This window comes from Culex quinquefasciatus, chromosome 1 (assembly GCF_015732765.1).
Source record: "Culex quinquefasciatus strain JHB chromosome 1, VPISU_Cqui_1.0_pri_paternal, whole genome shotgun sequence".
Taxonomy (NCBI): domain Eukaryota; kingdom Metazoa; phylum Arthropoda; class Insecta; order Diptera; family Culicidae; genus Culex; species Culex quinquefasciatus.
In genome coordinates this window covers 42084036-42108665 of record NC_051861.1, presented here as the reverse complement: position 1 = coordinate 42108665, position 24630 = coordinate 42084036, and the positions used below count along the sequence as shown (strand labels likewise).

At 42.9% G+C, this 24630-nt stretch overlaps 1 protein-coding gene across 2 annotated transcripts; it reads left to right on the top strand.

Annotated features, from left to right (window-relative positions):
• Positions 1-1356: 1356 nt before the first annotated feature.
• On the top strand, positions 1357-24066 carry LOC6040662. 2 transcript variants are annotated; one of them, XM_038248552.1, is made up of 8 exons: positions 1357-1505; positions 1811-2124; positions 6736-10064; positions 11902-12071; positions 12131-12212; positions 12272-12517; positions 12577-13053; positions 22589-24066. In XM_038248552.1, exons 2-8 carry the CDS (start codon positions 1866-1868, stop codon positions 24020-24022), a joined length of 5997 nt encoding a protein of 1998 aa, XP_038104480.1. In that variant the 5' UTR covers positions 1357-1505; positions 1811-1865; the 3' UTR covers positions 24023-24066. The 2 variants fall into 2 exon arrangements, with proteins under 2 accessions (XP_038104480.1, XP_038104485.1); XM_038248557.1 differs by having other exon boundaries at positions 1362-1525.
• The last annotated feature ends 564 nt before the right edge of the window (positions 24067-24630 follow it).

Genomic DNA, 24630 nt, shown 5'->3' with positions numbered 1-24630 from the left:
TAATGTATTTTATTTAAAAATAATCATTTTTCACAGTTGTCCCTAAAGTTCATGCGAGCTTTAAATTTGGCTCGCGATTTCAAAACTTTGAGCACCCCTAAGCTATATTTATACTCATGATTGAAATATATGCTTATATATAATATATTGATTGATTACAACAAGCATTTATTGTATTTTTAAGAAAAACTTAAGCTTAAATACACAGTTTTCTTTATTTTTGTAAGTTAAAATAACATGGGTCCACTTTTGGAAAAGTTAGGATTTTTGTTGTCCTATATTGGACCCCCTTAATTTTGCTCGAAATTGAGCAGTTCTTCGTTTTATTTTAGTGAAGTTTCTTAAACTTACATTGTTTTGACTAACTGAAGTTAAATAATTAGTGAAATAATGATTGGATAGTTAATTCAGTCATAAAATGAAAATGCTGTTTTGTTGTGAAAATGCTAGTGGCCATTGCTGATTTCAGATATCGAACTCAAAACACTTATTTTGGCTGAAAGGACACGTAAATGCCAGTCAACATTGTTTTAAATGGTGCTGAACATGCCAAATAAAAGATTTGTAGACAAAAACACGCTTTTAATTGTGATTTTATTGAATTATTAATCAAAAAACCTTCAGAGGGTCCACTATAGGAAAGGGTTCCACTAACGGATAACGTACCCTACATAAAAATTACCCAATATCTTGTTATCAAGGCGAGAATTACCATGACTAAAATGCAAACCAATGAAGTAACAGACGAAACATTATTGTGTTACTTGTTTCATTAAATTTTAATAAAATGTCTAAATAGGATGACAATATTGCGCCACGTAATTTATCGTCTGTCCCTAATTTTCCCGATTTTCCCATTCTCTCTGCTTTCTCCCCTCAAGTCCACCACTCGAAAGCTTGAAAGTTGCTGCTCGTGGTGAAAAGCTCACGTTGAGGTGATCTTGGTGGACTGCTGTACCAACAAATCAAAATAGAGTATGATTTTTGACCGGTTTTCAGCATTAATGTACGTTTAAAAAACCTTTTTTATTTTGCAGTGTCAATAATTGATCATTATTTCCAGAGCAACATTTGAAAGGGGCGGTACGACATTGCTCTTACGGCCTTTCATTACACGCGTTTAAATGGGACGAAAGGACGTAAGAGCAATGTCGTACCGCCCCTTTCAAATGTTGCTCCAGATTTTTCAAAACCAAGAGGCAAAAATCATCAGAACTTCAAAATTGCCTACTTAGTAACTTCCAACCAGCTTTGTTTTTGTATTGTACGCCCTTTTCAAATGCTAACCTAAACATTCTGACAGCGCTCTCTCGTTCTCCTCCTCCGCCCACCCCCACCGCACTCGCTGTCAAAACAGAAAACAACTGATGCGTTTTGCTTGTTGTTGCTTTTTGTTCGAGCGCGGCCCGAGAGGAGCACCCAGTTTTCATCTGTCAACTTTTTCCCGCAGGAACGGTCGGGACGTCCGAGAACGGAGTGAAAAACTGCTAAATTTTGCTGAAAATGTGAGTTTTCGCGTTCGAAGGTGTGCTATTTTCGTCGTTCGATTGATTTGCACGCTGGTGAGCGTGAATTTGCGGCCGGATTTGGGGTGTGATTCGGGTTGGGAAGCCTTTTTTCCACCTTCTTTTTTTTTGCTGACCCCGATTTGGGCGGTGCAAGAAGGCAGAAAAGGGCTGCTGAGGGAAAAGAGTGACACATTTTCATGAGAATTTTTGTTGGCTTTTGCTTGCTTTTGTCGTCTGGTTTCACCCCACAGGTAGTGAGTTAAGGCGACGTAAAATTATTCCGATTTTTGTTGTTGTTCCAGATAAAAACGCAAAACGGGACGGTTCAGAGCGAGGACAAAGAAAAACCTCGAGAGGATGGCATCCCTGAAGGATTGGGACGTGCTCCGGCTGACGACGTTGATTACGAACGTGGACGCGAAGCTGTCGGCGAGCACCAAGACCGATGGGGACTTTCAGATTCTGTGTTTGGTCCGGAGGAACGATCAGATTCTGTTCCGGTACATCGATGGGAAGGGGGAGGTGCATCTGATGTTGATTTGCTGGTTCGCCGAGAACCGAAAGTGCATCCAGGACATTTCGTTTGATACTACGGGAAGTTGGCTGCTGGTGTTTTGTAAGTATTATTGAACTCTCACTCAGCAGTTGTTATTACCGTCATCTGGGGTGATTCGGGACTACAGTCTGAATAGGGACAGCACTTAAAGGTTTTAAATTTGGAAATGGTTGTACACATTTTGTTGGTCTGAGTCTGTTCTAACCGAAACCAATCAAAACAAATCAAAATATTGTGCTCTAACATAATTAAAACTGTTGTCCCAATTTTCCCCGGGACAAAAGCCTCGATTACCGATTCTCGGTAGCTTCTAGATAACAGTCACACCTCAGAGACTAGGTATTCACAGCGAAATACTGTCACCTACTCAGAAAAACGAAAGAAGAAATACAAGACGGAAAAACGGCATCAAACCAGGTGATGTAAAAAGGAAAAGGATTGGAAACTTGGTACTTGGAACGTTCGAACTCTCCAAAATCTTCGACTGATGGTCAGAAGCTGCAATGGCTGAACGTGAATTTGGCCGCCTTCCAGGAAGTTAGCTGGTCCAATTCGCGCCGGTGGATCCCATCGCAAACACCTCATTCAAGTACCAAATCTACAGTGGCGGCGATAAGGCGATGTATGGAGTCGGTTTCGTAATGATTGGCGATCAGAAGAACCGAGTCGTTAAGTGGAAGGTGGTGAATGACCGGATCTGCGTGTTGAGAATAATGGGCAAATTCTACAACTACAGCCTGAACGACAAGCCCGATGACAATAAAGACACTTCGTCTCGATAGGACCAATGGAGAGTGGAAGGGAAACATTCTCTCATCCTGCCAGAGGATTGACTTGCTGGAGAACCTTCTTCGCTCGCTAAAACATCCGATGCAAGTGAAAAGAACGCGGCTCCACCTTCGAGAAGTAAGGAAGTGCGATGGAAGGGTATTCAGCGAATCTCAAACACAATACATAAAACGTAAACGATAAGCGGAGGTTCTACGCAACTGTCAACGGTGTAAGAACTATCCAGTCATGCGCTACGCCAACGAAAATAACCTGTTGACAGATAAGACTTGGGAAGCGGCTAGCTAGAAGGATCCTTCTCAAACGGGCTCATCACCTCAATCTACAAGAAGTGACAAAGACACACTCTTGCACGAGACGTCGCCGCGGACGGTTCTTTAGCGCGCGGATGAAGACCAGCGACGGACCCAAAATGGCCAAGAGGAGATTTTTTTCAGCAACAACAAGTTTAGCCCGCTAGTGGATAACTACAGCAAACACAACTAGGCCGATCAACAAGCTAATTCTGTTTGGGATCAAAAAGCTGAGTCTCTCCGAGGACCGTTTTGTATCCGCGCGGGCCCCACTTGTTTGCGAAATAAGTGGAGTTGTATATCCACGAGAAACGAAGCGAGCGACAACTCCGCGTCGTTGTCAGAGGACTCTCACCGGCTTCACCAGAATATGTCAAGAAGAACCTCAAAGAATCGCACAAGCTGGGTGCTGGGCATTGAACAGAAAAGGAGAGTTCACCTCCTCGGAGGAAACCCCGTACATTGTTACGTTCCCCAAGGGATACATCAACCTAAAGCAGCTGAGTGAAATCAAGTGCTTGAAAGTATTGCACATTCGGTGGGAGGCCTACCAGACCAAGCCGACGAGTGTCAGAGTCCAGCGGCTCCGGTGTTCACGCCGGCGGAGTTCCCTCCGCTGCTGGGCGCAGTCCCGGACGTAAAACCGAAGGATCGCCCTTGACCCAGAGGAAGCAGTCAAGAAAATACTGGCATCGACGCCAGTGCTACCCTAATCCTAACCTGTCGCAGCACCTAAGAGGACCAAATAAAAATAAGTTATGAATTAAAAAAACACTATCGAGGCTTTACTATCCTCAATTCGATGAGTTGGTCAACGAGGTTCGAGTCAACTGAGGGAAACTGCGAAGATCAGACTGATTATCCCACCACACGCACAGACATTTGCTCAGTATTCAGAAGTGAAGTTAGGTCTAGGAGGTCTACTTAAAGAGTTAATTTTCTAAGTGATTTTATAGCCTTTCTTGCAGGCCAAGGATTGATACCTAAGAGCATGCAATGGCACTGGCCTTGTTGCGTGCTCTTCGGTTGACGTCCACGTAAGGAACATCCTGGAAGGAGCGTAACTAACTACATCCGTAGTTCTGTTAGATCATCCGAATTATCTTGATCAGAACAGTACAGCTCTGGTTCCTTGCGAGTGTCCTATTTTCTTACCTCCACGTTGGCTTGGTATTCATGATGACCTAGCTGGTGGCCTGTGGAAACGACTCGTAAACCTTTGACCACCGCGGGTCAAAGTCGAGACGGCTAAAAGAAAGGGGCGCGACAATGTGAGAAAGGGAAGTAATTTGTGATTGTAGACGGTATTGTTTTGATTCGCAGTATGTTGAGTCAACTGCTGTGGATGTACCTGAAACATCGCACAACGGGGTTTCTCTTCTCTTCATTCTCAGCTACCACCTATCTCCTATTTTTATTTTGCTCTTCTGATTCCCAATTCTTCACTGATTCTTCTATTTAATATCCAACATTTGATTTTAATTTTACTAACTTTTGATTCTCTTATCTCTCAAAGCTTTTCCACTCTTTTCTATCAATTGATACTGCTGTAACAAACTTTGTTTTGTTTTTTTCCTTAAAAATATACTTTTCCTTAATGTACTAGTAATATCAAGTCTATTTATCATTCGCCTAATCTTTTTTGATTTTATTGCGAATTTATTTATTTGAATAATTCTTTATCTGTCCTATAAATTATCATTACTATAATCTAAGCTTGTTTTGTATCTCTATTTATTAACTACAAGCCTTACCCGACAAACTTCGTTCTGCCTTTTTTCGTTTGTTGACGTTTTTAACTTTTTTGCTTATTCAGCCTCCTGTGATCAAAATTAGGTTTTACGTAACTTTTCCCATACAATCTGCAGATGCTCCGGAATCGGTCCCAGAGTGGTCAAAGTGGCAATTTTTTAGCATATAAACCTTCCTTGGGCTTACACGAACCTAATGCAACAAAAAGCGCCTCGATCCGACGCTTCGTATTGAACTGATTCGCGTTCGAACAAAACCTTCGAAATTTTTTATATATATAGATTGTCTAATTTTACATCTAATACATCTAGCTTCTCATTTTTATTCTTCAAATTACGCTCATCATTCTCTTACTATTGATACTTGATTTTTATAAAATAAATTCTCTTTTACTGTCTATTGTTTTCAACCTTCACCCTTTTTTCAAACAAGTGAGGTTTGAGCCCTTACTCAATTTATGGAATGGTTAAAGGATTAACACAAATATTACTATTGTATTTTTGATAAACTTTTATAACATGCTTAGGACCAAAAATTGTAACAAAACACCGCGACAAAAGAAATAGCAACAGACAAACAGACTCAACAATAGGGAAGATTTCAGGAGAAAACAATACACAATAAAATAACAATAAGTTTTTAAATTCAAACTAAAAATAAAACAGTTTTTGCTTTAATGAAAGTTAATAGGCACACTACAAATGGTTAGGCGCTTATACTTACATCAAACCCTACGTAATGTACCACCCCCGGCCGAGTTAAAATGCGTAACCGGAAAAGAAGGTGTGCATGCCTGGCACGAACACTCAAAGCGTGTTCTAGCGTGCTGCTCGTACTGACTCAGAGCAAGGGTGAGATGTAGGTGTAAGGGCAGTGCGTGTTCGTCGGGAACCTAATGCATAAGATCAGTCAAGTCCCGTTCTTACACTGAAAAATTGCGAATTGCGATTTTATAGCCTTTCTTCAGTGAAAAAAAGTAAAGTAAATCTTTCCCTGTTCCTGAGGGGAACACCCGTGAAGAGTATCGGGGCTGGCATTTACACAGTAGATTTAGTGACAGTTAATTTAATCACGATAATGTTAACATGTTAAGGTTAGTGTTACATTCCATAGGTTGTCTTCCTAAGGTGTCTTGATAATGTCCAATTCGTGACGATACACTACCTTCCCTTTACTAACCAATCGAATCCAGAAGGGAAAAGATCGCCAATTGTGTTGGTTCGAGCCGAGATTTGAACCCCGATCTACCGCTTACGAAGCGTTACCACTAAGCTACGTGGCTCGGTCTCGGTTCTTCAAAGAGGAAGGCAAAAATCTTGTTTGACCAAAAAAAAATCAAACCATCCATATTAACGACCCCCGGGTCTTTTGTGGTCTCTATTGCAAGTTTCTGCTCGAACCTAGGAGTCCGAAGGCTTGAATGGGGAGAGCACCCAAACCTCTTTTTACTCCAAGGAACCTTCCACCCCAGTGTTTGAACTAACGACCTTTGGATTGCGAGTCCAACCGCCGCCAGCGATTCCACCGGAGTAGGCTTGGTTTGGTGTGTTGTTTGTACTTATGGCATGGAGACAACTCCTACACCTGGAATGACTTAACGGCCTAACAACCAAAGCCGGGACCGACATTTTACTTCCTCATCCGATGGAAGGTTGCAGCAGATGGGAATCGAACCCAGAATCATCCGCTTACAAAGCGGACAGCGTAACCATTCGGCCACGCCCTGCCACCATCTGTTTGACCATCTTTATTTAAAACTGTTTTACTTCAAAAACATGCTCTGTTTCATTGTTTTAGTTATGTGTAATAACATTTATTTTTCTCTTATTTCTCGCAGGCTACGACAACACGCTCCACATCGTCCCTGCCCTTTCGATCTGCGACAAGTCCAAACCGGCGGACGCCACCTTCAACACGGACGAAATCACCTCCTTCATCGTCCCGTTCATCGGCCCTCACGAGTGCCCCAACCCACAAACATGCCCCAACAATTCGCACAACCTTTCGACGAGCGCCTCCTCGGTGGGCTCGCATCGCTCCTCGATCGCCTCCAACGGCAGTTCGAAATCGAGCAGCCTGAGCTCGGAACTGCCGGCCGCGCCCGTCTCCGCCCTGAAGCGGTCCGACTCGTGCTACACGACGCACAAGATTGACGAGATCTACTCGCTGAACAGCATCTACAACAAGCTGCAGGAAGGCGGCGAGCAGGAGAAGCAGGACGCCGTCGCGACAACGCCGATCGCCATGAAGACGATCGAGAACTTTTTCGAGAAGGAAGTGGGTGGGGCGAGCAGTCCAGGGCAGGAGTGTCCGACGAGCGGGACGCTGAGTTCGAGCATCGAGTCGACGGTGTCGGCGTCGTGTCCGTATCCGACGTGCTGCAGCTGGTGGAAGACGCTGACGAACGAGCCGCGGGCGATTCTGGGTTATTCGGACGGGTCGATTTGCGTGGTGGCGCTGACGCCGAATTGTCCCTTTTTGGGGAATACGAATTGCGAGCGCGGGTCGATCGAGAAGTTGGTGATCTGTCAGGACAATAGCATGGAGACGATCAGCTTGATGATCAATACGTCGACGAAGGAGCAGTGGAAGCTGCTGTTGGAGCAGAACTCGATTAAGTACGTGTTCCCGGGGGACATTTCGCCGACGTCGAGCCAGGAGCTGAAGGCGGAGATGTTGAAGTCGTTTGGGGATGAGCGATCTGATTCGGGGACGATTGACGACTGGCAGATTGTGGTATCGCTGCCGAGGGAAGGAGACCAGCAGCAGGACGTGGCTGGGGAGAAGGGATCTAGTCCGAGTGGATCGGAACCGCAGTCTAGTGACGACTTTGAGAAGGTTGAGGGAGAGGGGACGTCTGGGGAGGATCAGCAGAGTTCGCTGCCAAAGTTGTTTCCAGCGGCACGAGCGCGGTTGATGTCGCTGCGCGACTTGGGAGCCAAGAAGATCGGCACATTGAAGCTAAAGCTGTCGGAGAGCCGGAGTAAAATGAAGGAAAAGGAGCGGGTTAAGGAGCAGGCTGCAAACTTGGCGGTAATGGAACTGCCCGGAATGTATCCGGAGATTCTGACGACTCCAGCTGGGCCGTACTTTGTGGTCCAGTACATGGACGGTAAATATCTGCTTAGCGCCCTGCACTCTTACTCGGACACCTTGTCCGTGCATAGTATGGACATTAGCCTGATCCCGTTACATATCTACAAGGTGCCAAAGCAGTGCAAGACCACGGTCCTCACCAAGAACGTCATCTACGTGCAGCACAATCTTAGCCTAGCGTCCGGCAAGACCACGGAAAGCACCAACTCGTCCCCCGACGAAGCGGCGTCCCACGTCGAGGAAGAAGCTTCGGTAACCGCCGGAGATCGTCGCGGTACCGACAGCAGCATAGAAGATCTCAACAGCTCGCGGCAGGACGACGATCTGTCGACGGAGACGACCAACACGGACACCGTGAATGGGGTGTCGGTCGTAAGTTGTCAGATGGCCGCCATGAAGATGGGCGATGACTGTGACTTTAACGAGCATGCCATGCTGGCGCTGTTCCAGTTTCCGGAAGAGAAGGTGCTGGCCATACATCGGGTTAGTTCGCTCGGGGAAGAGGGTAAAGACGCGGAAGAGGTCAAGCAGAACGCAACTGAAGATGGGGGTGACGGGAGGTCCGTCTTCAATAAGTCAACCGTTTCAAATTATCTGAAGATGCAGCGAAGTCTGCGGATGGACAAAAAGTTGGAGACAAATGAGGCTCAGGTTATGGTTGGAGCGTTCCCACGGGTTGAGTTCGACAAAGCCGTTGTCGTAACGGACAAGAACCTGTACTCGATCGAGTTGAATGACACAGCTCGTCAGCTGTTCCTCAAGCTAGCCCACAAGTCCCTCTGGGCACCGTGTGAGGATTTCTGCACAACCTTCAACCTCCCGCTAGCAACCTGCGTAGAATACGCCGGCGACGTCCTGCTCAGACGGCGCAAAATCACCGAAGCCCTGATGACCTACAACGTGGCCCGCCTATCCCCCATGAAGACCGCCCTCAAACTTGCCCAAGTCAACGAGAACGGCGCTCTCATGAAGCTCTGCTCAATGGCCCTCCGTAACTCGCACATCATCAACAGCCAGTTCGTGATGCACGACGTCATGCGATTCCTCGTCGACGAGGCCCACTTCGGGAACGTCGTCTACGACTCACTCATGAACCTCAACGCCAAGGTCTCCCTCAAACCCATCAACGCCGGCGCCCAGTGCAGCGACTACTCGTACGAAAACGACGACGTCTCCTGGGACGTCCAGATCTCAACCACGGCCCAGTTCCACCTCTCCAACCTCATGCTCCTAACACTCTGCGAACGCTGCGTCCAGGACAAAAACTACATCCCGCTGTGGAACTTTATCGTCACCAACAGCAAGTACCACACCAGCCTCGCCTGCATCGTCCTCGCACACGGCAAACTCTACTCCTCGGCCGTCCTGCTCGCAATGACCCGCGGCACCTGCCTGGACGTGTTCTCCTGCCTCATCGGCATCTGGGAACAACTCTCCGACAACAACGCCGAAATGAACGCGTACGTGTACAACCTCTCCAACGAACTCTTCATGGAAACGCTCATCTACCTGCAAGAGTACACCATCAACTACTTCGAAATGATCCGCACCTGTCTCGACACCTTCGACATCAACGTCCTCGAGCGGCTCATCCACCAGCTCAACCCCTTCCACCCGATCTACCGACCCCTCCTCCACAAACTCTCCAACCACGACAGCGCCTCGCGCGAACTCGACAAAACCCTGCTCCTCTTCTGCAAGTCCCTCATCGAGACCTTCCTCGCCGTGTCGATCCGCGCCCAGCTGCTCAAGTTGCACACCTCCAACAGCTTCCTGAACGCCCTTCGTCACGTGCGCGTCCACTACGACGAACGCCTCGTAGAGATGCGCCTTCGGCAGTTCTCGCCGATCTCGGCCGGATTCTCGCACGCCGGTTGCGTCATGAACAAGGTCGCGTACCTGTGGGGATCGAACGGGGTGAACTGCGCGCTGAGTAGGACGTCGCTGCAGGGAGATCCGCTCGGGGCGAACGGGTATCCGCCGCATGCGGCGTTTATCAAGCAGCTGGATTTGGAAGTTCTCGGAGTTCAATGCGGACGGCTGCACACGCTGCTGCTGACGAGCAATGGGGTGAGTTTTGGGATAATTTACTAATTTTCTTTTCAGTTTTAACTCGGACAAGGAAAGAACACCGATTGGAGACTCAGAACATGGAACTGCAAATCGCTACATTTGGAAGGATAAGATTACGCTCTGTTGAACGAAATAATACTCAAAGTCGAGATAAATTGAGCGGGGATCAACAACCGGGCACCCTGCCCTCATGATGAATCGTTTGATGCCGAGAAGGAAGCATTCTATGCAAAGCTGAATCAGAAGTTCAACATCCAACGCCCGCATCCATTATCGCCAAGAAGAAAGCAGCTTACGACAAGAAGCTGCCCAAGGCGACGAGAGGAAACATGGAACGATACAGATAGGCTCGGAATCGGCAGGACGCGGTTTTCAAGCTCAAGAAGCTCCACCAAGAAGGCCGAGACTGCGTGGAAATGGAGCAGCTATTCCGAGCTAACGAAACGCGGAAGTACGAGAAGGTGAACCGGTCCCGCAAACGCTTTGTGCCGCGAGTCGACGTGTTCAGGGACAACGGGAAACCTGATCGTGAACAAAAGCGAAGTGTTGGATAGGTGGAAGCATTACTTCAACGAGCACCTCAACGGCGATGAAGCGAACGGAGACGGTGATGGAATCAACCTTGGAGCGCCCGCAGCTGATGAACAGTTTCCAGTACCTGATCTGGAGACGGTGAAGAGGGAGATCAGGCAGCTGAAAAACAACGGAGCTGCCGGCAAGGATCGGTTACCCGTTGAGCTCTTCAAATATGGAGGAGAGAAACTGTCGAGCGCACTTCACTGTGTGATCTCTAATATCTGGGAGGAGGAGAAGCTACCGGAGGATTGGATGGATGGAGACGTATGTCCTATCTATAAAAAAGCGATAAGCTGCGACAACTACCGCGGCATTACTCTCATCAACGCGGCCTACAAAAAGCTCTCCCAGATTTTCTGCCATCAGCTGTCACCCATTAGAAGGAGGTTCGTGGGGCCTTGAAAAGCGGGCTTCACCGCGGACCAAATATTTTGTCTCCGACAGATCCTCGAGAAATGCCGTTAGTATAACATGCCCACACATCGCATCTTTATCGATTTCAATCGCATCTTTATCGATAGTACAGTCGACCGCGAGCAGCTATGGCAGATTATGCATGAGAACGGACTCCCGGATAAACTGACTCGGCTGATCAAGGCTACCTTGGATGATGTGATTGTGTTACGTGCGAGTGGCAGGGGAGCTAGCGGAACCCTTTGGATCACGCGCCGAGGGCTGCGACAAGGGGTTGGTTCATCTTGTGCGTTGTTTAACATCGTCCTCGAGGGCATAATTCGAAGGACGTGCATTGAATCGAGAGGCACGATTATGAACAATTCCTACCAGCTGCTTGCTTTCGCCGATGACATCGACATTGTGGCAAGAAACCTGGAGACGGCGAAAGATGTCTACACCCCACTGAAGGTACAAGCAAGACGTGACGTGGACTGGGCATGAATACGACGAAGACGAAGACGGCCACCCAAGTCTCGACCCTCTAACTGTGAATGGTGATGAGTTGGAGGAGGTGAGCGAGTTGCATCGTGCGAGTGCATCGTGCTTACTTCGGATTACCGAAGACTCTTTCATCGGATCGAGTGCAACGCCGCGCGTAGCTGACGATGTACAAAACACTGATTAGACCGCAGGAGGACGACAGTGAATTGCAGATGGCTGACAGAGTATGGCGAAGACGCATGAACCATGCACTGTGCGCGTTTCTTGAAGATCCCTCAAGCTTAAGAAGAGTGGCAAAGACAGTGTCAAAAATACAGATTATTCGTAATCACAAACTATGTTTCTCGCTCTTGCTCCTCAGATCTACTCGATGGGCGCTAACAACCTGGGACAGCTCGGCATCGGAAGCCACGTGATAAACGCGCTGCAGCCTATGCTGGTACAGGCGCTGGACGGGAAAAACGTAACTCACATGTGTGCCGGCCAGTACCACAACGCCGTAGTGGCCAACGGTCTGCTGTACACCTGGGGGTTTGTTTCATTTGTGGTGATTTCTTGGTTGATGACTAATCATTCAAAAAATGTTTTAGTTGGGGCATCTTCGGACAGCTGGGCCACGGAACCGTCGCGGACTGTCCCAAGCCAAAGGCGGTGGAATTCTTCAGGAAGAAGGTTAACCTCGAGACTAAATCTAAAAATCTCGTAACAACTTAGTTTGTGTTGTTTCACAGAACGTTCAACAAATCGCACTTGGGCACGCCCACACGTTGGTGCTCTGCAAGCAGGACGCCAACACCCGGAACGTCCTGTACGTGTTCGGATCCAATCACTACGGCCAACTGGGTCTCGGTCAGGAAGACAAGTTTAATGTGACTGTGGACACCCGGAACGGCAAGTCATTTGTGCTTTCACTGGTACCTCGTCGGGTAGAGCTTGGTGAAGAAATCAGTCTCATCACCACAAAGTTGTTTGTTAACGTAAGTTTCTCCTGGATTTCTCCCAAACCCCATGAATTTAACGAATTTTTCTATTTCAGCTCGTCCTAACAGCCAGCAATAAACTGTACACGTGGGGAGCATCCCCACAAGCGCTTCGCTTAGCCACCCAAGCCCGCAAGCGGGCCAAATCATCCCACAAGAGTCGTTCGGCTACGCCGAGCCACACGGCTCAACAACCTGCGGAGCAGGCAAAACCCCAAGTCACAAATGAGCCGATCTCAGCTGTCTCACCGACAGCTGCTACCTCTAGTCAGGCGGATGCCGAACCGTCGACTTCGACCACGCCGGAAGATCAACCGGCGCAAGTGGCGAGCGGCGAGGAGAAGGAAGCGGTGCCGGTTGTTTCGATTCCGGACATCAAGATTGAGGATACCTCGGGGGATGAGCCGAAGCCGCCGACTTCGGAGCAAGGTGAAGCGAAGCCGGCCGAAGCGGCGTCGACTGGGGAGGAAATTGCCGAGCATCTGTATCCGGCTCAGGTCGATACGACGCTTGTGCAGGACGATATTGTGAGGGTGAGTACGAGAATCGGGGTGATTTGTGAAGCTGGTTTAGTGTCTCGGTTATTTTTTGGGATGTTAATTTTTTGCTGTATTTCCGTAATTATGTGCAAGGATAGATACCTTAGAGCATGCAATGGCACTGATTTTGTTGTGTGCTCTTCGGTTGACGTCCAGGTAAGGAACATCCTGGAAGGAGCGCAACTAACTACATCCGTAGTTCTGTTGGTTTTATCCCATATTCCCGAATCCCACTTTCCCGAATCCCATATCCCCGAAAATCATTTCCCCGAAAATTCCACATTCCCGAAAATCATTTCCCCGAAAGTGCCATTTCCCCGAAAATCATTTCCCCGAAAATTCCACATTCCCGAAAATCATTTCCCCGAAAGTGCCATTTCCCCGAAAATCATTTTCCCGAAATTTCCACATCCCCGAAAATCATTTTCCCGGAAATTCCATATCCCCGAATGTCATTTACCTGAATGGCCATTTTACCGAACTGTCGTTTTCCCGAATTTACATATACCCGAATGGTTATTTCCCCGAAAGTTCCATTTTCCCGAAAGATATAAACTTAGATATAAACTAAATTGTTTTTTAGGGATATTTTTACAAAAGTATGACCTTAATATTAAATTCTCCTACGTGTGTTTTTAAATATGAAAAAAAAAAAAACAAATGACCGTATTCATAAACCGCGCGGAAACTTCCAGAAAGCGAGGTTTTGAGATCATCCATGTTCAATAAAAAAGATTTTTTTTGTATCGGACAATTTTCAGCAAAGCACAATTTTCCAAAACGGTATCCACGTGGTAAGGATTGCACAGCACCGAAATGATCAATGTATCAAATCGACCCTGTCGTGCTATCTTGTCGTTTGTCGTTTTTGACGTTCCGAGAAAAATGCGTGTTAGTGTTTGACCTTGAATAAACGAAAAATAGAGCACGCTATGTAAACAATAACAATCACGTTATATTTTGTTGACCATTCTGTGCATTGTCCTGAAATTTGTTTGAATTTGGTTGCTGAGGTCCCGAGTTATAATTACAATCGTTTACGGTAGTCGGGCATGTACGTGTGTCAAGCGCATTCTGATCTGAAACCTCTTTGGCCAGTTGTCTCACTTACAGCAATTTTCAGAGTGTGTCAAGTTAGCACGAGACAAAAATTTTCGGTTTTTATTGAATATCTCAGAATTGAAATCGAGTTTTGGGCAATGTGAGCTGCACAAAATGGCTTTCTTAATTCAATTTGGCCCAAAATCGACGTACGACAAGTTAGCTCGAATGCGACGAAATGAGAAAAATAGGCAAATGAATTAAGCGGCACGCAGCTATTTAGATTTGTTCATTAGAAATAAGGAGCGTTCTTTTATTACGTAACGCAAAATTTGGGATTTGGGAGAAACTCAAGTGGAGCTGGAATAAAACGCTCGTAAAAATCTCGGAATTTTGAACGTTCAATTGTGGACATGATACTTCATTGATCGCCACTTCCCCGAACCCGGTCAGGCGGGTATGCCCGTTGTCCAGAACCGCGCGCGCGGTTCTGGGCAACGGGCATACCCGCCTGACCGAGTTCGGGGAAATGGCCGTTCGGGGATATGGTCTTTCGGGAAAATGATTTTCGGGGATGTGGAAAATTAGAAAAAGTGGCCATTCGGGAAAATGGTTTTTAGGGGAAGTCGCCATTCGGGGATGTGGCCATTCGGGGAAATGGATTGTTCGGGGAAATGATTTTCGGGTAAATGACATTTCGGGAAAGTGTCTTTTCGGAGATGTGGCATTCGGGGAAATGTCTTTTCGGGAATGTGGGTTTCGGGGAAATGTCATAGATGCCGAGGCACGGGAGCTGTCGAGCGGAGGTGCCTGTCGAGCAAAATCCTTTGTCTTTTGCTCGATTGGTACCTCCGTTTGACGGTTCTCGTGCTTCGATTGGTGCTTTTGGTTTGGGATGTCCGTTCTCTAGTAGGCTTTAGGCTCTCTATCTACCATCTATATTCTGTTTATTTTGTTTCACTGATTCTCTAACACGCCTTCTGTTTATTATCGTCCATTTGTTTTCGATTTTATTTTCCTGATTCTCTTATTTCTCAACGTTTTTCCACTCTATTGATACTGCTGTAACAAACTGTCTGTTTTCGCATAATTTGGCAGCGACGTCAATTTTTTTATCTTTATTTATCTATGTATTTGAATAAATTTTCATCTGCCCTATAAACTGCCCTTATACAATCTAAGCTTGTTTGTTGCCTCTATTTATTAACTATTGTTAATTTCTTTATCTACTTCATAAATTACTATCTTTCTTTAACCTATGATTCTTCAAATCTGGAATTTTTTTTTTTTGAAAAGGTCCTATAAACCAAATTTTCATTTTTTGCTTTTTGGGTGTTTTTGATTACCCCTGACTCAAGGCGATTCTAAAAACACCCAAAAAGCAAAAATTGAAAATTTGGTTTATCCAGGTTTTTAAGCGAAGACTGCGTGATTTTGACATTTCGGGCGTTCACCATTCGAACGCCATCTTCGCTTAAAAACCTCGATATGACCTTTTCAAAAAAAAAACTCCAGAAATAGTATATTTCTTTCACTGTCTAGTGTTTTCAATCTTCACCCTTTTCTTTAAAACAAGTGAGGTTCGAGCCCTTACTCAATTTATGGAATGGTTAAAGGATTAACAGAAATATTACTATTGTACTTTTGGTAAACTTTATAACATGCTTAGGACCAAAAATTGTAACAAAACACCGCGACAAAAGAAATAGCAACATATAAACACGACTCAACACTAGGAAAGATTTCAGGAGAAAACAAAACACAGTAAAATAACAATTAGTTTTTGAATTCAAACTAAAAATAAAACAGTTGTTGCTTTAATAAATGTTGATAGGCACACTATAAATGGTTAGGCGCTTATACTTACATCAAACCCTACGTGATGTACGAAAAGAAGGTGTGCATGCCTGGCACGAACACTCAAAGCGTGTTCTAGCGTGTTGCTCGTACTGACTCAGAGCAAGAGTGAGATGTAGGTGTAAGGGCAGTGCGTGTCAGGGTTGTTACGGACGGCGCGGATCGCGCGGATGGCGCGTATCGCGCGAATCTGGCGCGGATTTGCTGGCTAATTTTGCTCAGGCGCGGATTTCGCGCGGATAGCAGTTTTGATAAACAAAATAATTGAGAACGATAGAATTTCTTTCAAATTACAAAGGAAATTATTATTCGCTGGAGATGGAGCCACACGTTGCCGTCGTTTCAGGGCTATTTGCAAAGATGGTTTCCGATGTTGATATATATCACACATTTATTTTATATTTATATACTTGTGTTGATAGAAATCACAACTTTTATACTATGTAAAATTGCAAGATATTGATTTTTTTATTTGCATCTCAATATTCTTGTTTGTAAAATCTGGTAGGAACAGGTTTAAATCTTTTTGATACATCGTTAGCTTAGGTAGAAACTCATAAAGCAAAGCAACGCTTACGCACAACAGCGTGATTTTTTCTTATCTTAATGTGGGTGTTAGGTTAGGATCTGGTATTTTAAAAAAATAAGTTTATTGCAAGGCACTCAGAATAGCTAGTTTTTTTTTTGTAACTTTCTTTAGATTGTTTAATAATTCCAGGCCGATAGCTCTAGGCGAGTTAAGTGATGCTATCAGAATCTCTGATTTCAATTTAAGTGATATACTAACCATTCGGAATTGTATGTTTTGACATAGAGTCTCGATCAATCAATAATGGAATGATATCGGACAAAATTCGTTAATCTGTTGAACTAACGGTTCTCGGATTATGGTTGTATCGACCATTGTTGCGAATCGAGGATTTACTGGAGTTTTGACGATCGAATGGAGCCTAACATTTGAAAGGGACACATTAGTTTTGTGAACAGGAGTTCATCTCTTTCACTCAAATGACAGTTTATATTAGGTATGATAGGGATACACTCTTGTTTGCAGAGCTTCTGTGCCCTAATGAAATGGAAGGCACGAAATATTCTTCTTAACAAAGAGTATTCACCTTGTAAATTATGAACTGTTCATTTATGTTTATTGGTTTTGGACGAGACAAGTCATGTTTAAAAACTAGGTAAAGGAATGTTTGCCTTTGTATTTAAAATTTCGGGGATTTGAGATTCAAGTTACTTTCAGACAGTTTAGTTGAGGTTGTTGATTCAAGTTAGTTAGTTTTCCTAAAATGAATAATTGGGCATAAATTATTAGTTAAATTGGTCAAAGTGTACTATTTTATTGGCAGATCTGCTTCTAATTGTAATGTACGACAAGACTACTGACGGACGTGACAAAACGGGCCCAGTAAACAGACTTCAAGATTTATATTCCCTAGACAAGTTAGTTTTCATCTTTTGTTTTCCAGTATTTTTTTAATTTCCTTTAAATTTGAAATACATTATAGGTTTCCTTTGTATAAATCTCTTTCTTATTTAATTAACTCATAATTTAATTTCTTTCGGGCCTTTTTACTTTGAATCATAATTTCAGATTTTCTTTATTCAGTGTTAAGCTTAGATTAACGTAACTGCTCAAGTCATCCAAGTTCTTACAACTCACACCTACACTAATTTTCTTTCACCTTCCCCCTCCCGATCCCCTATATCTTCCGGTGGTGTTCATTTTGTATGCAATACTAGTTCGGCCACTACCCTTTTTTCCACAAGAAACCGGACTTGGACTGACTTGAGGCCGCGTCCCCCACCTTGCTCCGTAAAACGAAAACGAAAACGAATTAGAAAGGAAAATATAATGAGGAATTAAATAAATTCAATCTTATTCGTTGAGTGCGAAAACACAAATTTCTAAGAAGTTTTAAATGAAGAAAATTTTCTTCTAAAAATTATTGATTTTTTTTTTCCTAATACGAAACTTTGAAATAATCTTCATGGAGCGATTTTGTTAATGTATTGAACATTATTTTTAAAACATCTGCCTAACAATTCAAATAAATACCAATTTTAATAAAATCAAAATAACAAAATTCGAAAAAATTACAAAATTTAAAAATTTAAAGCTATGAACTTTTTAGATTTTCTATGTTTTTTTCAATATAAAAATTTAATTTTTTAAATTTTTGGTTTATTGAAAAAAAATCTGTTGCCACTCTGATTCAGGTAGAATTGATTCTACTCCCAATTATCACAACATGACGAAATCCACTTAGAAATCTGCTAAAATCTCCGTCTAAAAGCGAAATGTAATGTTAAAATAAAAAAAAATAAGAAATCTGCAGTTCAACAATTTGAAATTTCAGAATATACATATTCAAATAATAAAAAAAAAATATAATTCATTATTTGAAATTGTCAAAACTTACAGACTTAAAAAACGTAAAAAAGTACGAATTATTAAATTGAAAAATTACGAAAATAAGTTAAATAAGTTCTTAAGTTATCAAATTATTAAATTATTAAATTATTAAATTATTAAATTATTAAATTATTAAATTATTAAATTATTAAATTATTAAATTATTAAATTATTAAATTATTAAATTATTAAATTATTAAATTATTAAATTATTAAATTATTAAATTATTAAATTATTAAATTATTAAATTATTAAATTATTAAATTATTCAATTCAATTCAATTCAATTCGGTTTTATTTGTGAATAATCAAATTACAATTTGTACATATTATGAACCTAACAGAGTTTTTGTGTTCATTTCAGCTGTGTGTTACGTCTTAATTCGGTTTAGAGCAATTATTACTGTTAATTAAATGCACAAACAAGAGTAAGAAAAAGTTTTCAAAAAACTTACGCAATTGCTAATGATAGGGGATAGGAATAGAAAAAGCTTACAACTAGATCACAGCAAAATTTAATCAATTATAGATGTGCTTGATCATCAGCTCCCCAAGGGCCAGGAATTGCTCCTCTTTGTTACGGCAGGTCCGAAACCGCGTCATCATCTCCCCCGCGAGAGCAAAGAACTCCGGCAGGGTAAAGAGATCTTCCCCGGTGACTTCTTGCTGGGCCGCATTGCCGCTACCGGCAGCGACCACGCTGGCGAACGATCGACCCCATCCAGGAGGGAACGCTGGGTTGTCCGCTGGAACTGTACGATGACCAGCAGCCGGCACGGTTACGCTCGTACTTCGCTGAGGAGGGTGGGACGCTGCTGCTTGCTTTTTCCTCTTTTCCTGCTCCTCGATGTAGGTTTTCCGTGCGCTGCATCCACGGTAGTTGCTGGTATGGTTACCTCCACAGTTGGCGCACTTGATGCGCGCCTTGGTTTGCTCTGCCTTGTCCCCAAGTCCGCCTTGCACGGCAGTGCGCACGCCTCCGAGAGGTGTGTTTCACCGCACTTCACGCAGCGGGGCGGAGGTTGCAGTTCCGCGAGCCGTGGCCAAATTTCTGGCAACGGTGGCATTGCGCTGCGTCCGTCGGGTTCTTTGAGTAAAACCGCCAGTTTACCCAAAACCGTCCAACGCCTTAGTTTTCCGCAGGTCTTGAATTTTGACGGTGCCGCGGTCGAAGTACAACAGGTACAGTGTGTGTGTACCTGTGACCGTTGTCTTCCGCGAGAGGACTTTTATGTCACGCGGCGTAATTCCAGCACCCGAGAGGTCCTTCTTTAGGTCGGAGATCGGGCGGTCTTGGTACCCCTGCAAGACGACCTTCACGGCAGTCTTCTGCACGGGGTCGAATGTGTAGAACTTGAAGTTTTTATTCTTCAATTTCTCCACAACCAGGTCGAAGTTCTTGCTGTCAAATGTGTAGACTTGCACTGACGACTTACCGATTTTCAGACAGTATCCGAGGCCTTCCAGCAACTCGTCAATATCGTCCGTCAACGTGTCCAAAACATAGATTGGAGGTGGTCTACGTTCCTTTGGAGAATTATTCGTTTTTGACGTCAACACTTTCTTCCGTGCACGTTCATCGTATTCGTCGTCGTCGGTAGTGCTGCTACCGTCGGTGTTGTTGTTGTTTTCTTCGTCGTCGCTCAGCATCTGGAACTCGTTCCTGATGGGAATGTTGGCGGATGTCGACGTGTTGGTCGTGGCACCGGAAGTACCGGAACGGGTTCGCACTGGTGATCTTGGCACATATCCGGGATGTAGTAACTTTTTGTCGATGCCTTCTGCGCTCACGCTCCCCTGCGCGATGGCGGTCGACACGGCGTTGGCTTGTTTACCTTTTTGCACACGGCCGGTAGACGAACTTCGCGGGTTTTTCGAGGCCGCACTCGAACTGCCACGGCCACGGCCGGCCTTTGGCATGCTGCAGGAGCAAACTCGCGGGTAATCACGGTAGACTACGGCGGAAAATTTCGAAAAAACTATAGAGCACTGAGCACTTGACTGCTGCTTGCTCTCGTGCGTACACGGAGGTGAATTATTAAATTATTAAATTATTAAATTATTAAATTATTAAATTATTAAATTATTAAATTATTAAATTATTAAATTATTAAATTATTAAATTATTAAATTATTAAATTAATAAATTAATAAATTATTAAATTATTAAATTATTAAATTATTGAATTATTAAATTTTAAAATTATTAAATTATTAAATTATTAAATTATTAAATTATTAAATTATTAAATTATTAAATTATTAAATTATTAAATTATTAAATTATTAAATTATTAAATTATTAAATTATTAAATTATTAAATTATTAAATTATTAAATTATTAAATTATTAAATTATTAAATTATTAAATTATTAAATTATTAAATTATTAAATTATTAAATTATTAAATTATTAAATTATTAAATTATTAAATTATTAAATTATTAAATTATTAAATTATTAAATTATTAAATTATTAAATTATTAAATTATTAAATTATTAAATTATTAAATTATTAAATTATTAAATTATTAAATTATTAAATTATTAAATTATTAAATTATTAAATTATTAAATTATTAAATTATTAAATTATTAAATTATTAAATTATTAAATTATTAAATTATTAAATTATTAAATTATTAAATTATTAAATTATTAAATTATTAAATTATTAAATTATTAAATTATTAAATTATTAAAGTGTTAAATTATTAAATTATTAAATTATTAAATTATTAAATTATTAAATTATTAAATTATTAAATTATTTAATGATGAAATTATGAAATTATTAAATTATTAAATTATTAAATTATCAAATTATTAAATTATTAAATTATTAAATTATTGAGTTATTGAGTTATTAAATTTTTAAACTATTAAATTATTTTTTTGCCGTTTTCTTAGTTCGGATCATTTTTGGAGTCATATTTTAGTTTAGAGAAATTTAGAGAAGAAAATAATAGAAATTTCGTGTTTCGATTTTCCAGAGTAAAGTTTTGGCGAGAATTATCAATACTAAATCCCTAGATTTTATTATTTGGTGATTTATTTTCTGGTTTTAATTTTTTTTAATTTTCTAATTTTTTTCTGAATTTGTTTTTAAAGCAACGATATTTAAAGTGTTGCAAAAAATGCTAATATTGTTTCAGAAATGGCAAAAAAAGGTTCCATTTGGTACAGGAGGGATATGAATCCACAACTGAACAACGGTACTGATTCAAATGCCTTCTGTATTATTCTTTTATCGTTTAAAGTTTCATTAATTATGTTACTCTCTTCTATGTTTGTAGCGATTTTTTTATATGGCGCGGATTTCGCGCGGATTGGGGTTTGGGATCGGCGCCGATTTTTTCTCGACTTTTCCGTAACAACCCTGAGTGCGTGTTCGTCGGGAACCTAGTGCATAAGATCGGTCAAGGCCCGTTCTTACACTGAAAATTGCGAATTGCCAATTTATTGGTTGATTCCGTTTGAAAACTTACTGGTTTAGTAAAATTTTTCTTTGTTTGTTGGATTAGCTTCGCTAGACATGGGTCCTAAAATTAATCTTAAATTTGTGATTTTAATTTTCACATAGATAAAGCTGGTTGTTCTGAGTACAAGGACTCTTTGTACGACAGCAAAGGATAAAAAAAAGGATTTTTCATTCAATTTAAAAAAATAACTTCTTCGCCCTTCTTGACACAAAAGGTCTTACTTGACAGTTTCTTCCAAGACAACCATAGTTGATTTATTTTTTGCATTAAAATAAAAAGAGTGATCAGAAATGGTTTTTAATCGTGTTTTTTTATCGTTGAACATAAAAAATTACAAAGGGCTTTAGGACCCTATTAGCGTTGTTTTTTCGCTGGACCAGGAAGAGCTGCAGGATTTCAAAATCAGTCAGAGAATTTATCTGCGACATCACAGAATGAAACTCTCGCCGCAGTTCTTCGTCACCCGTGAAAAAGATAAACCTTTTATAACCGATCGACACACAATTTTCCAGCTAAAAATGTAAAAAAAACTAGGCAAAATAAAACAAATACGATTATAAAACAACTCATTTTCTGGTAAGAAAAAAGTCATGCTTATGTTTGAACAGCTTCCTACTTTGTAGATGTAAACAAAGTGGGATCATTGGAAGATCACGTTACGCTTTCTCTCTATTTTTCACCCACCCAGATTAAACAGTGCAGTGATGAGCGTTTCTCTCTTCCAGATCTCCAGCGGTCTGTACCACTTTGCGCTGGTCACGGCCAAGTCGCACGTGTACACCTGGGGCAAGAACATCGAGCGGCAGCTGGGTCGCGAAGGAGGCCGCAACGAGGTGCTGATTCCGACCCGGTTGGACCACGTGGCGGGCGTTGAGTACGTCGAGTGCGGCGCCGATTTCACGCTGATCATGACCGAGGACGGGGTGGTCAAGTCTTGGGGTAACAATAATTTGGGCCAGTGCGCGAAGGAAATCAACCAGGAACGGAGCGGCGTCCCGGGTAAGCTGGTGCGGTTGCCGATTTCGAACCGGTTGGTGCGCATTCCGGACAGTTCGCAGTTTATCGAGTTGCCGCACGAGATTAGGCTGCCTGCTAGCGATGGGAGTCACGAGCCGGGCGGTCAGGTGTTGCGGTTGATCAAGTCGATGCCAAAGTTTAGGCGGGGTTTCGTGCAGAAGAGCACGCTGGAGAAGGTGATTAGTAATAACATTTCGACGATCAGTTCGAGCTTGAACGATGTTAGCAATACGACCGAGTTGGAGGACTTTGTTGGGGAGTTGCGGACGGAGTACGATTGTAGACTTCAAAACCAGAACGCTAGTACGATGTCTTCGCTGCAGTCGGTTTCGTACGCGACTTCACCGATCGTTACGGATGACGACGAGGATGGGATGGAGGAGATGGACGAGCAGGAACAGGAGTCGGAACAGTCGTCGAGGTTGTTCAACGAGCGTCATCTGCTGAGCAACGACTTTATCCACTATTGTTTGTACATCTTCCACGGGCTGTACAGCCAGGACAACATTCTGGAGTTGACGAAGCGTTGCAACGAGTACCATATCCGGATGATGATGCTGAACTACGACTACGTCGAGGCGTTCCACCTGATCTTGGAGCAGCTATCCGGGTCGATGTCCTCTTCAGCATCCCCGGCGGCAATCGCCAAAACCACCATGAATCTGGTTAAGATCTTCGAGTACTTTACCAAAGACTCCTCCATCATCCCGATGGACACCGCCAACTTCAAGTACTTTATCTACGAGCTGTTCATGTTCTTTGTCAAGCACAACATCTCCCTCGACGTTCTGGAAGAGTACTTCCTGCGCAACCTCGACTACTACCTGCTCCAGCTGGCCTTCGTCCTGTACTTTAGCAACACCAACAACCTCTCGAGCGGCCTGCGCACCAACGTCGATCCCGCCACGCTGGAACTCGAGCGCAAACTCCTTGACAAGTTCAACAACAACGGCAATAACCTGCTCGCGACGGCGGAAACTTTCGGCGGAACTTCCTCCAGTTCGTCCAGCCCCGGTTCCCTGTCGGCGGCCCGCGTCGTTCGCAAGCTGGAAAATACCGAGGCCATCGCGCGTGCCCTCTCGACCAAGTTCAGCGTGATGCTCTGCCAGAAGCTGATCGAACACTTTGAACGCAACAAATGACTGGGGCTGGACGACGAGGAGAGGTCGCGTTAGACAAAAAAAAAGCAGCACGTACTTACGCTGAGTTGCACACGATTGTGTTTGTAGCGAGAATAGCTGAATTTATTTATTTATTTGTGAATACTTTTTTTTGTATTTTTAAGTGAACAACGGCGATCAAACCGGACGATATTTATTTGCATCAAACACGATTATTTTTTTATACAATTTGATTATGAAAAGAGCTATTACAATTGTACACACAGACATACACTCAAACTTTAAACTGTAGCTAGTTTCAGTAAAGTTTCTTGGAAGAAATTGAAAGACTGAACATCTTAACAAACAAAAAGAAAACGGAAGCACACTAACAACAAAACTACAAAACAACGCTACTCATCAACAACTACTTTACTTATAACTTATATTTATATTAACTAGTTTGTAGCAAAAACAGTCAGCATATTATTATCCTTCGTCCTAGGCAAGCAATAGTAGAATCTACAAAACATTTTTACTGAACTGAAAACGGAGCGGTGCGCGCGGTGGCACAGCAACACTAGTCAAAGCCAAAATTGATAGTAAGAATTGGCAAGGGAGGCGATTTGGGACTTTTTCGATTGCATGAT

Coding starts and splice junctions, on each gene's coding strand:
- LOC6040662 (XM_038248552.1), top strand. CDS start 1,866: ATGGCATCCCTGAAGGATTGGGACGTGCTCCGGCTGACGACGTTGATT. Junction 12,213..12,271: donor TGGAATTCTTCAGGAAGAAG/GTTAACCTCGAG, acceptor GTTGTTTCACAG/AACGTTCAACAAATCGCACT. Junction 13,054..22,588: donor TGCAGGACGATATTGTGAGG/GTGAGTACGAGA, acceptor TCTCTCTTCCAG/ATCTCCAGCGGTCTGTACCA.